This window comes from Triticum dicoccoides, chromosome 2A (assembly GCF_002162155.2).
Source record: "Triticum dicoccoides isolate Atlit2015 ecotype Zavitan chromosome 2A, WEW_v2.0, whole genome shotgun sequence".
Classification (NCBI taxonomy): domain Eukaryota; kingdom Viridiplantae; phylum Streptophyta; class Magnoliopsida; order Poales; family Poaceae; genus Triticum; species Triticum dicoccoides.
Genome location: NC_041382.1, coordinates 546968004 through 546981231, shown reverse-complemented (window position 1 = coordinate 546981231; position 13228 = coordinate 546968004). Strand labels below are relative to the sequence as shown.

Sequence of the window (13228 nt, the reverse complement as noted above, 5' to 3'; positions counted from 1 at the left end):
CCGTCGGCTCCCGACTCCACTCATTGGCGCATGCACTTCGATGGGTCCAAGATGCGCACCGGCTTGGGAGCCGGCATCGTCCTTACCTCTCCCAAAGGCGACAAGCTCAGATACACACTGCAAATCCACTTTGCCGCCTCCAACAATGTAGCCGAGTACGAGGCGCTCATACACGGGCTCCGGCTTGCCAAAAAGCTCGGCATTCGCCGGATCCTATGTTATGGCGACTCGGACTTGGTGGTCCAGCAATCATCCGGCGACTGGGACGCCAAGGACGCAAATATGGCAAGCTACCGCTTCCTCGTTCAGCAGATCAGTGGGTATTTTGAAGGATGCGAGTTCCTCCACGTACCGCGAGCCAACAACGAGCCAGCTGATGCTCTGGCTCGAATAGGCTCCACTCGGCAAGCAATACCAACTGGCGTCTCTCTACGACGCCTCCTCAAGCCGTCTATCAAGCCGTCTCCAGAGTCCGATTCCATCTTCGTGCCGCCTGACCCCGACGCGGCCGGGTCCGGCTCGAAGAACCAAGCAGGTGGCCCGGGGACTTCGATAGTCGGCCAGGGGGTATCAGCAGGCGGCTCGGAGACTTCCGTAGTTACGCCCGACCCGGGGACTGCCTCACCTGGCTCAGGGACTGCGGTAGTCGGCCCGGAGACTACACCAACACAACAGGCGGCGGCCGACTCCAGCATTTCACCGCCCAGCTCGCCTGCCCTGGTCGCAATAGCCGTTTTGGCATTAGAAGAAGTCGCAGCTCCATCATGGGCTCAATCCATCCTCAACTTCCTAATAAACCAAGATCTGCCGGCTGACGAAGTAGAGGCAAGACAAGTCCAACGCCGAGCCGGAGCATACACAATCGTCAACAGAGAACTCGTCAAGCGTAGTGTCACTGGAGTCCTCCAGCGATGCGTCGAGCAAGAGAAGGGCATTGCAATCCTCAGAGACATCCACCAAGGAGAATGCGGCCACCATGCGGCCTCAAGATCACTCGTCGCCAAAGCCTTCCGCCATGGTTTCTTTTGGCCGACTGCTTTGGATGACCCCAAAGAGTTAGTTAAACATTGCAAAGGGTGCCAACTCTTCAGCTCCAAGCAACACATGCCGGCTTCAGCACTCAAGACCATTCCCCTCACTTGGCCCTTCGCCGTTTGGGGACTGGACATGGTGGGCCCATTCAAGACGGCGCGCGGCGGCATGACACATCTGCTTGTCGCCGTGGACAAATTCACCAAATGGATTGAAGCAAAGCCGATCAAGAAGCTGAATGGGCCGACTGCCATCACATTTATCGCAGATATAACAACTCGGTATGGCGTGCCACACAGCATCATCACTGACAATGGCACAAATTTCGCCAAGGGAGCCTTGGCACATTTCTGCGCGACGCAAGGCATCCGGTTGGATCTAGCATCCGTCGCCCACCCGCAGTCAAACGGCCAGGTCGAGCGAGCCAACGGCCTCATCCTTTCCGGCATCAAGCCCCGACTGATCGTACCACTGGAGCGTTCAGCCGGTTGTTGGCTCGACGAGCTGCCGGCTGTCCTCTGGAGTCTGCGCACTACACCAAACAAGTCAACCGGCTTCACCCCTTTCTTCCTCGTGTATGGTGCCGAGGCGGTCATCCCAACTGACATCGAGTTCGACTCGCCTCGAGTAACCATGTACACGGAAGCGGAGGCCAAGGAAGCACGAGAAGACGGCGTTGACCTGCTGGAAGAAAGCCGGCTGTTAGCCCTCAGCCAGTCCGCCATCTATCAGCAGGGCCTGCGCCGCTACTACAGCCGGAAGGTCAGGCCAAGATCCTTCCAAGAGGGCGATCTTGTGCTCCGACTGATCCAGCGAACAACCAGCCAGCACAAGATCTCGTCCCCTTGGGAGGGCCCCTTCATCATCAGCAGAGCCTTAGGCAACGACTCCTACTACCTGATCGACGCGCAGAAGCCGAAGGCACGAAAGAGAGACGACTCCAGCAAGGAGTCGGAACGACCATGGAACGCCAACCTCCTCCGAAGGTTTTACAGCTGAAATGCAGTATGTATCACGCTAACTTTTGTACTAAGTACGAGACAATAGGGCCCCCGAGGAGAGCTCGGGGACTGCCATCTTTTGTCTATAAATGAAAAGTAGCATGCTTATGGCCTTGTCATTGCATTCAGTTTTTTCCGTCCGGCACCGGGTTCGACTAGTCGGCCCGGGGACTGGCCGCCTGGAGTTATATTAGAAATCCTACCCGCAGTCAGACAAGTAGTGTGCCGGCTCCCAAGCCTTCTCTTGCCAAAAGTCGCAGTTCGAAGAACCGGCTGTCCGGCTGGCAAGAGTTAAGGGCAGGAATGGATGCCCACACAAAAAACGGCTAGGGACAAATGGACTAATATAACAAAAGCCGATTTTTCTCCCACTGCCGACTGGCTACCAGAGTAGCCGGCCGGCCGGCTTCCATTCACCTCGCTCCAATCTAAGAAAGCTCGAGTACTTGCCTTCCCAGAAGGGGAAGGCGGCAAAGGAAACAACCTAAGGATAAAAAGCATACGTGAATGGAAACCAAACATGCACAAGTTAATATTTACATAAAAGACCTTCAAAAGGCCAGCATTCAACATAGTTTGGATACACCCCCAGTGGGTGAAACTGCGGAAGCTTAATAAAATTGTTCAGAAGGCAACAAGCAGGAAAAACAAGGACGGCAGATTAAGCCGGTGGAGCGACTGACGAGCCGGGCAGGTCGGTGGAGACGGCAGTGCCGGCTGGAGGAGTGGCCGGCTGGCGAACCTCGGCATGATCACCGCCTCCCGCAGAAGGCGCGCTTGCGCGCGCCTCGTTGCTAGAGGCACGGTCAGGCTGAGGCTGGTTGGCTGTTCCACCAGCCGGCTCGACGTCTTCGCTTTCCTCTCCTTCGTCGTCTTCGCCTTCGTCGCTGGAGGCGATCTCTTCTGCCGAGTCTTCACCCGCCGGCGGGTCCAGCCCGAACCACTCCTCCGGCTGGGCAACGCCGTCATCATTAATCTCGGGAGCGAAGACGCTGATGTCAGTACACTCGGCGATTGTCGATGCGTGCTGAGCGATAGCCAGCCGCACCTCCGCTAGCTCTTCGTCGGCCTCCAGCCGCCAGGTGCGCAGCTGGTCCAGGTTCAGCCCCGGATACCAAGCTCGGACGAACTCCAGCGCCCGTCCAGCTCCAAGCCGGGCCGCCGACGCCTTCCAGGCCTCGAAGCGGCCAACCGCAACCTCCAGCCGGTCGGCAGTCCGACTCGGGGTGCGGGGAATCGCCTCGCTTGGCCAGAGGGCGGCCAACACCTGCGCTCCGGCGTGCGGGAGGCGGCGGAGCATACGATGAGCCGGCTGCAGCCGCGCTTGGACTGCCAAGAGTTGCTCTTCGAGCGACCGACTCGCGTCCGGCGCGACTTCAGCCCCCGCCTGCCGGCGCGCTTCGCGATGGGCCTCGATGGTTTGGGCGGCAAAGACGGAGTAGCCAGGAAAGTAGTCTGCACAGAGAATAAAAAGCAGCTCAAGTCAGAACACAAGTCAGGCGGCAAGGGGCAGGCAAGGAGCGGGGAAGGCGGCTTACCGTTGATCAAATCCTCAATACGGCCGAAGCCTTCATTCAGCGCTTGCCTGGTCTCAGCCCAGCCCGCCGCTTCAGTCTCGAACTCGGCCTTCAGGGCGGCTTCGTTATCCTACGCCTTCTTCAGAGCCGCTTTGTGGCTCTCCTCCTGGTCAGCCAGCTTCTTGGCCAGGCGGTCACGCTCCAGGACCAAGGCGTCGTACTCGGTTTCCTTGGCACGAAGGGCGGCCTGCGCCTCGCTGAGCTGCTCCCTTAAGTCGGCATTGGCTTCTACGAGCACGAAAGACAAAAGAAAAACCAGTAAGGTAAAGTCGTCAGGAAAGATCCGACCCGACTGTTCAGCAGTCGGCCCGAATCTCGGGGACTACACCCAGTGGGTGCGCTGACGCGCCCCCACAGGAGATGAACGAAACCAAGTACGTACTCCGGCTGCTGATCAGGTCTTTGGTTCTCCGACCCAGCTCCTGAGCCTGGGAGTTGAAGGCGGCAGCGCGGAGGTTATGATACTCCTGGAAGATTAGACAGGAGGCGAGAATAAGGTAGTCGTCAAGGAAGATCCGACCCGACTGCTCAGCAGTCGGCCCGAATCTCGGGGACTACACCCAGTGGGTGCGCTGACGCGCCCCCACGGAAGAAATCAAGAGGACAAAACAACCAAAGATAGAAGACTCACTCGGATGACGGCCCGTGTCGCAAGGAACTCCTGGGTGTATTGCTGCAGCGGGGCGGCTTGGGCCTGAAGCCGGTTCCGAACCTCTTGGGCCGCCACATTCAGCTCGCCCGTCCCGCTGCTGGGAGTCCACTAGGACGTGCCGGTGCTGGCCGTCTCCAAGGCCTCCGCCGTTCGGCTGGCACCCGTAGCTCGGTGCGGCTCCGGTGCAGCAGTGCCTCCCCTTGCGCGCCGGCGCATTGCCGGCTGCACCTCGAGGCCGGCTCCTGCTTCCGGCTCACCCCCGGCCGGCTGCTCTGGCGCCGCAGCCGACTGGCCGCCTTGGCCCGCTCCGGTTGGCGCTGCCGGCGGTGCCCCCTCCATGAAGATCACGGAGTCCTCCCTCCGCTCCATCACCGGCGGTTCTTGGTCGACCTCCTCCAGCGGAGGCACAAGAATGTTGGGGGCCACGGCGTGGAGGGGAATGGCTAGCAGCGGAGGCTGGTTGTGCGAATCCTCCGCCTCTGTCTCCGTAGCTGCCGCCTCCGCCCGGGCCTTGGCTGCTGCATCGGCCTGCTCCTTCGTCGCCTGGGCGGCCCTTCGCTCCGCCGCCTCCCGCTCCTCCTGCACCTCTCGTGCGTTTCGCTCCGTGGCCTCCCTGAGGTCGGCGCGGGGATCCACGCGGCGGGAGCCCGAAGACCCTCCAGTTGGCCTGACTACGGAGCCGCCCGGACCCCGCTCAAGGGAAAGTGGCGCCCTGTCCGGCGAGCAAAGAAAGGTTTAGAAGAGTTTTCAATCGAAAAGAACAACAAAAAATATGTATCCAAGCATTCGATGACTCAAGCTGAGATCGCCTGCGGCTGCTTCACCGCCTTGCGGAAGCGGGCCGCCTTCGCGGCCGCCTCATCTCGCTTGGTCGCCGCTGTGGAAGCCTTGGACTTCTTCGGCCAGCTGCCGAAGAGGATCGACACGGCCCGGCGCTTCTGGGCGCCGCCGCCAGCAGCCGGCGCGGCGGATGAGCTCGCGCCTTGATGATCAGGCGCCGGCTGGCGGCGCGGGGCGACTTCGACCTCGGCATCATCCGGCCAGTCCTCGAAGCCGGCCGTGAGCCCCGCGCCTCCGGCCTCGTCGCTTTTCCCCACGATGGCGTCTTCCATGGCGGCCGCTCCCAAGTCCGGGTCATCGGCGTCGTCCACCATGCGGTCAGGGACGAGCTGGTGCTCTACCCCTGCGGCCCCGGTCGTCCGCGGGAGGAGAGGGTTCTGCAAAAGGCAAACCAACTGATCAAAGAGTCGGCTATCATGAGGCCGGCTACAAAAAGGAAGAAAAGAAGAAAGAACTTACGGCAGGCGGAGGGTTGGCGCGGGAATACGGCTCCTTGCCGTATCGCCAGTCCTCGGCGAGCTTGCAATTGGAGATATAGTTCACCATGTAGGAGACCTCCGCATGAGGCATCTCCCTGGTGCTCAGCCGGCTTGGGTCGAAGCGGCCGCTCATTTGATAAACCATGTGAGGCCGGCTTTGGAGGGGAAGAACCCGGCGCTCCACGAAGGCGGCCACCAAGTATGCTCCGGTCAGGCCCTCCGATTGGATCATCACCCGAAGCCGGGAGACGGCTGCGTTCCCGGCCTGAGACAACGACCTGGCCCGGTAGCTCCACGAAGGTCGCCTCCCAGCTGGCGGGCCGGCTTCATAAGCCGGCAGGTTGACGTAGTCGCCTTGCCGCGCGACATTCTTCACGTAAAAGTATGACTTCTGCCAGAGCTTCACCGTCTGGATCAGCGGGATAGGCGGAAACGGGTTGTTCTCGCTCGCCCGCCTCATGGCAATAAAGGCTTCGCAAGGGGCGGGCACGCCCGCGACGACGGTGCCGAGCTTGCTTTGGAAGAATTCCGCCCAGAGCTCAAGCGTGGGGAGGACCCCAAGGAAGCCTTCGCATGGCGTGACGAAGGCCGACAGCAGCATCACCGCGTTGGGCGTGAGGTGATGCAGCTGGAGGTTGTAGAATTCGAGGAAGGCTCAGAGGAACCCGCTCGCCGGAAGGCCGAAGCCGCGCAGGCAGTGCGAGCGGAAGATCACCCGCTCGCCCTTCTCCGGTGCCGGCGAAATCTCCTTCTCCGGCGCTAGACGAACCCGAACGAAGTCCTCGCCGGGCAGGCGTCGTGTCTGGCGGAGGAACGCGACGTGGTCCTCATGGACGTTGGAGCCATCCCACGATCTTGACAGCGCCATGGGGCAGCGCGGTGAGAAGCAAGACGATGCGGCGGCGGAGCGGCGCGGCAAAGAGTTACTGCGGCGGCGGGAAGGAGAAGAAGGAAGACGAGAAAGGGCGGAGTGAGGGAGAGCGCGCGAGCCTCTGCCGCTCCCCCTCCTCCTACTTATAGACCGCGCAGCGGAGCCGAGGAGGCACGGCGTGGGGGAACGTGGGGATCAACTGCGCCCACTCCCCCATGTCCCGTGATTATTACGCCTTGATGGCAGAATAAAACCGCCGTGAGAAGGCGAGCGGTCCATGTGGGCTGCAGAAGATCCACGCTCGGGCCGAGGCCTAGTAGTGGCGGGCCCGGGCCTGCGGCGGCGTCCCGTCGCGCGCGTGCACTGGTAGGGTTTCCTTGCCACGTGGCCCGTGGGATGGCCTGCGGACAGCTCGCAGGTCGACCGCGTTCCCGCCTACGAGAAACGGAGCTCTCCGAAGTCGGCGCGCACAAGCAAAGCCGGCCCCTCAGGATAGGAAGCTGACCAAGCTTCTCGTCCCTTTATCAGCTTCGAAGCTCGCTCAGCTTTGGGGACTACTGTCGGAGTAAGTGACCACGGGTAGCCTAGCCGGCTCCCCCTGGCCTTTCTGAAAAAATTACGAGCCGATCCGGCTCTCAAGAAACCAAGACATGGGGCCGCCTTCCCCTGGTCGGCTGTCTCCCAGGCCGGCTATTGGAAGGCGGCCCGACTTCAGCCCTCATGAAGAAAGCCGCGGGAGGGCCGGCTCCGAGGAGCCGACTGCGAGAAGGCCGACTCCAAGGAGCCGGCTCCCATAAAGCGGTCAAGACCGTACCCGCGAAGTCTGCATCCACCTAACGGCGATGTGACGGGGCGTGTCTACAGTGAAGCCTGCCACCCCCGAATCCCGGAGCGCGCCTGGTACAGTGCGCCGTACGGGTGGCCATGACCCATCCGGCGCAGCACTGTTGCCACGTTGACCCTGACGTCATCCACGACGGGCTACCAGTACGGCCCACGGGCGGTGGGCCCCTTCGAATAGAGAGACACCCGAAGGCGGCCTGGCCTCCCCCAGTCGGCCCAAGACGGAGCCGGCTCTCTCCAGCCGGCTTGCCACTCCCTCGAAGGAGGCGCCCCATTAAGGAGACAAGACGCGGTGAGGCTACAGTGGTCACCCGCCGGACGGCAGCACTGTAGCCACGCTTACCTCGGCGAAGCCCTCGTCACCAAGATTGAGCAACAGTGACCAGCCACCGACAAGGCCCTGGACAGTGGGGCCTGCCTGTCGACCAAGGAGCCGGTAGCCGGCGCAGAAGCCGGAGAGCGAAGACACAGACGGCTGGGCCCCGCGCCCAGCCGGATTACCATTGTACCCCCAGGGGGTAGGCCTATATAAACCCCCCGGGACACCCATGCAAAGGATGGATCCCTGCTAGTTTTAGACACCACGTAGGGAGGAGAAGAGAGCAAGCAGAGCCCTTCTTCCTCCTCTCGCCAAACAGCTCAAGGAGCATCGTGTAGCTACTTGTTCATCTAGTGATCATGCGGAGACCCCGCAGAGCAGCAGTAGGGGTGTTATCTCCACGGAGAGCCCCGAAGCTGGGTAAGATTCGCCGGCGTGCATGTCTTCGCCTCATCCCATTTCCAGGCACCGGCGATGTTTTACTGGCTCCCACAACGATAAGCCACCCGTTGGCATATGTCGCACCTACCATCCGACAATAGATCATGGACATAAGGCTTCAAAGGCTTAATGATGAGAACATCACTAACAATATAGTGGAGGAGGCAGAGGTGAACACCTATATCATCAAAACAACCCTCAAGGTGAGCTTGAGGATGAAGAAGGTGGCATCATCTACATCGTCGAAAGGAGCCAAAATCAGGGTAAAGTGCTCTGAAGTAATAGGGTTTAAGTGAGCCCTGAATAGTTGACATGTAATTTCATGAGCGAGGGATCTCAATGAGCGGTGAATACACCCATACGATAATATTTCATGCCTCCATTACATTTTTTGTACCAATGCAAAGATTTGCCTTTTTAGTAATTAAGAAGGGATTATAATCTAGTTAAAATAAGGAAAACGGGTAAAAACTAGTACATGCATTGCCAACCCACTAAAAGCCTCAAACATCCAATGAGAGCTAAACTCACACATTTCGCTGATGCAATATACACAACCAAAACGCTCCAACCAAGCAGACACGAACCAACCGGAAACCTACTCCATTGAAGGTCTCGCACCACTGTCGGGATAGAAGAAGTCATGACTGCTATTGAAGGAGCAAACTAGGTATGCTCTCACGGAGATAAGACGCATGCACTCCACAAGCTATAGAGGATTTGTGCGCAATGCGACACTTGATACACCAATGACCAGCAGTACACGCTACCTCGCTCACACAACCACAACGTTGTCAAACTCTCAAGGCCACCACCTTGATTTCCGACCCCTCAGTCGTCCATTGGCGTGGTCCACCAACACCACCTTCCAGGTTCACCATTGACATACCACCACTCGCTACCACCTACAACCTATGCTTCATGGGGCAATGGTCCGTAGACTACGATATTCTGCCGCTGCTCCAATGTAAAATCAGATCTCTCTTTGGAACGCTAAGCCGACAAGCTCGCTAACAATACTGTCACATAAACCCATGGTGTATATAAGGTAAAAAGGAATTAATTTACTGGAAACTCTTAGATTTGTACATCACTAGCACCTAGTCGACTCTCTCTCTCTCTCTCAAAAACAAAGAGGAGGGAAAACATGTATAGACAGGTGACACCAACGTCGATGGTGGCTAGCTACTTCTCCTTTTGTTCTTACCTCTGCCAAGAGCTTCTTGTCGTTGTTGTTCCCCTTCACTGCCATCCCCAGCGACAGGGGCAACACTGACTTCTCGTCGACCTTGGCTTCTTGACGGGCTGACCGACCTCACCTTTCAGGGCCGCCGTCCCGACATACCACCACTCACTCTCAAGTTACGGTGTCGCACAGCCTAACCACTTACAATCTATGTTGCGACGGGTAACCGTTCATAGACCATGACTGTTGCACTGACTCATCTCTGGATGTCATCGCTCCGACATGCCACCGCTCACTACCACCTCCAATCTATGCTTCACGGGGCAATCGGATGCAATATGCAGACTAAAGCAGTCGCACCAGCTCATCGCCGCCCCGGCATAAAGTCAAACCGACCCCTCTGTGCACGTCAACTGGTGTATAAAACTGACGGCTTAAGATGTGTACAGCACTAGTATGGTAGTCGACTCTCTCCCAAAAAAGAGAGAGAAAACCCGTACACGACGGGTAAACGGTATTTACATACATCGACACCAAATGTCGAAGGTGGCTAGCTACTTCCCCTTTTGATTCCGTGATCCTAGCTAGCAGCTAATCACCTCTGCCAGGAGCTTGTACCGCCTCACCTTGACCCTACCCTGCCGCGCCAGCTTCCCCGCCTGCATCGGCTTCTTGTCGCCGCTGTTTCCCTTCGCCGCCGTGCCCGGCGACGGGGGCAGCGCCGGCCACTCGTCGACCTTAGGTTTCTTGTCGCCGCTGTTCCCCTTCGCCTTCGTGCCCGGCGACGGAGGCAGCGGTGGCCTCTCGTCGACTTTGGGCTTCTTGTCACCGCTGTTCCCCTTCGCCGCCGTGCCCGGCGACGGAGGCAGCAGCGCTTGCCTGTCGTCGACTTTGGGCTTCTTGTCACCGCTGTTCCCCTTCGCCGCCGTGCCCGGCGACGGAGGCAGCAGCGCTTGCCTGTCGTCGACCTTGGGCTTCTTGTCACCGCTGTTCCCCTTCGCCGCCGTGCCGGGCGACGGGGGCAGCGCTGGCCACTCGTCGACCTTAGGCTTCTTGTCGCCGCTGTTCCGCTTCGCTGCCGTGCCCGGCGACGGGGGCAGCGGTGGCCTCTCGTCGACCTTGGGCTTCTTGACCGGCTGACCAACCTCCGCGGCCGATCTCCTGGACCTCGTAGCAGTGGCGCATCCGGCCTCGTGCTGCCGCCGCGCCTCCTCGTCGGAGGTGGACGTCTCCGTTGATTGCACCATCTTCCGTTTCTCCGCCTTCTTGCTAGCCACCGGTTGAGCTTGAGCGTGCGCTTGGGCGTGGGCTTCTGCGGGCTCCCTCAGGCACCAGTTGCACCTCCTGTACGCCGTGGCCCTCGGGTACAGATCGCTGCAGTATCTACACACATAACAAACACACGCCCAGGTCAGATGGATCGATCGATAGGAGAAGGAGAGCTGGAGCGATCGCGCAAGGCACACACGCCGGCACGCACCTATGCTGCAGGCGGACGCGGCAGAGCTTGCAGCGGAGCAGCTCGTGCGGCAGGCCGCGGTCGCCGCACATGCAGCAGACAGCGCAGGCGCCGGCGCCCAGCGGAGAAGGTGGCGGCTCCATGGAAGCTTGCTTATGATCCACAGCGCGCGCGGCAGGCCGCTGCTAGCTGCAGGTGGATGGGATGAAGTGAGACGGCCGAGGCCGGGAAAGGTCCGGGTGTGCGGATTGGTAGATATGTGGATGCTCGTAGCGTACGAGGCTAGGCATTAACGCGCTCACATCTTCTCTGGGCGTCGCGTTTATGGTTGCGGGGCGTACCGGGGCAGCTTCCGTGAGGTTGAGTACGCCCGGGGGGTAGGGTAAGGAGAGGGAGACGAGGTGGCCTTCCTTCCTATTTATATAGACCCAAGGACTCTCCCTCCGACGCGCGCGCGCGCGAGAGAGAGAGGGAGATGAATGTGAATGGCTACCGTGGACTGAGGACAAGACTTGCAATTAAGGGCTGTGGTTTAGTTTCATTTTCTGATGATGGGACCCATGCGCCCGTCATCTATCTGTTCGTCCTGCCGTGTGATCCCGATGGGCGATGGCGCGTCGCTCCGGCCACCTCGGCTCGGCTGGTTCGAGACAACCAGCGACATTGACGATTCGGTGCTAGGGACAAGGACGGCTCATTGCGCCGCATCATCATGGCTGGTTAGAAAGAATGGATCAACATAATTCAATTAACCCGCCTTGTTGTCTTTGGTTGTGTGCATTTTAACTATGCAGAGGTCTCGTGTCGCATAATTTAATTTGTATCCTTTTGATGCTACTTTTTTCTCGAATACGCACAAGGGTGCGTACTATATATTAAAGAAGAAGAGCCAAAACGGCTGGTATAACGCTTTTCGGCAACGTGCGACCACAGAAGATAGCACCCACATTCACCGTGACAACACCGTCAACTAACCCGCCTTGACCAAACTCGAGCCAACAATGGCGAAGAGGACGGTCACAGAGCACACAGGCCACGCCCCCCTATACCAAACAACTCAAAAGACGACAAAAACATCTAACCAAACTAGCTCAACGCACTCTCCATTCTTGGTGCCTAGAGGATCGGCGAGCGGACAACGGGAGATAGTCTGACTAGGAGAAGACGTCGTCGGAAAGGTGTTGATTATGGAGTACATAGCGCCCTCGATGCTCATGTCCCCAGCAACACCCCGCGCATGACAACTTGGCACCCCAAGCCTCACCGCCGAAGCGTGCAAGGCAACAAACCAGCTGCTCCTCCCGACGCACCCTGAGCACCTAGGCAGCGCCTCAAATAAGAGGACGGCGCCGAGACGCCGCCACTGTCTGGCCCGGCAAACCGAGCCTAGAGTTTCCCCCGGTGACAGAACAAGGGTTGGACATGCCATTGTTGTGGAACGTAGTAATTTCAAAAAATTTCTACGCACACGCAAGATCATGGTGATGCATAGCAACAAGAGGGGAGAGTGTAATCTACGTACCCTCATAGACCGAAAGCGGAAGCGTTATAACTACGCGGTTGATGTAGTCGTACGTCTTCACGGCCCGACCGATCAAGCACCGAAACTACGACACCTCCGAGTTTTAGCACACGTTCAGCTCGATGACGATCCCCGGACTCTGATCCAGCAAAGTGTCGGGGAAGAGTTCCGTCAGCACGACGGCGTGGTGACGATCTTGATGTTCTACCGACGCAGGGCTTCGCCTAAGCACCACTACAATATTATCGAGGAGTATGGTGGAAGGGGGCACCGAACACGGCTAAGAAAACGATCACGAGGATCAACTTGTGTGTCTAGAGGTGCCCCCCTGCCCCCGTATATAAAGGAGTAAGGGGAAGGAGGCCGGCCCTAGGAGGGGCGCGCCAGGGAGTAGGATTCCTACTCCTAGTTGGAGTAGGTTTCCTCCTTTCCTACTCCAACTAGGAGAAGGGGTAAAGTGGGAAGAGGGGAAGGAAGGGAGAGAGGGGCCGCGCCCCAAACCCCTTGTCCAATTCGTACTGGGCTTGGGAGGGGCGCACGCCACCTCCTGGTCCTTCCCACTAAGGCCCATTAAGGCCCATTGCTTCTTCCTTGTATTCCCGTAACTCCCCGGTACCTCCGAAAATACCTGAATCACTCGAAACCTTTCCGATGTCCGAATATAGTCGTCCAATATATCGATCTTTATGTCTCGACCATTTTGAGACTCCTCGTCATGTCCCCGATCTCATCCGGGACTCCGAACTCCCTCGGTACATCAAAACTCATAAACTCATAATATAACTGTCATCGAAACCTTAAGCGTGCGGACCCTACGGGTTCGAGAACAATGTAGACATGACCGAGACACGTCTCCGGTCAATAACCAATAGCGGAACCTGGATGCTCATATTGGCTCCCACATATTCTACGAAGATCTTTATCGGTCAGACCGCATAACAACATACGTTGTTCCCTTTGTCATCGGTATGCTACTTGCCCGAGATTCGATCGTCGGTATCTCAAT

General features: G+C 58.5%; 1 protein-coding gene across 1 annotated transcript; it reads right to left on the bottom strand.

The window, feature by feature from the left end:
• Positions 1 to 9642: 9642 nt before the first annotated feature.
• Positions 9643 to 11170, bottom strand: LOC119355301 (leucine-rich repeat extensin-like protein 5). Its single transcript, XM_037622089.1, has 2 exons — positions 10722 to 11170; positions 9643 to 10624 (listed from the first exon to the last, which is right to left on the bottom strand). The coding sequence occupies exons 1-2, from the start codon at positions 10841 to 10843 to the stop codon at positions 9826 to 9828; spliced, it is 921 nt and encodes a 306-aa protein (XP_037477986.1). The 5' UTR covers positions 10844 to 11170; the 3' UTR covers positions 9643 to 9825.
• Positions 11171 to 13228: the final 2058 nt, after the last annotated feature.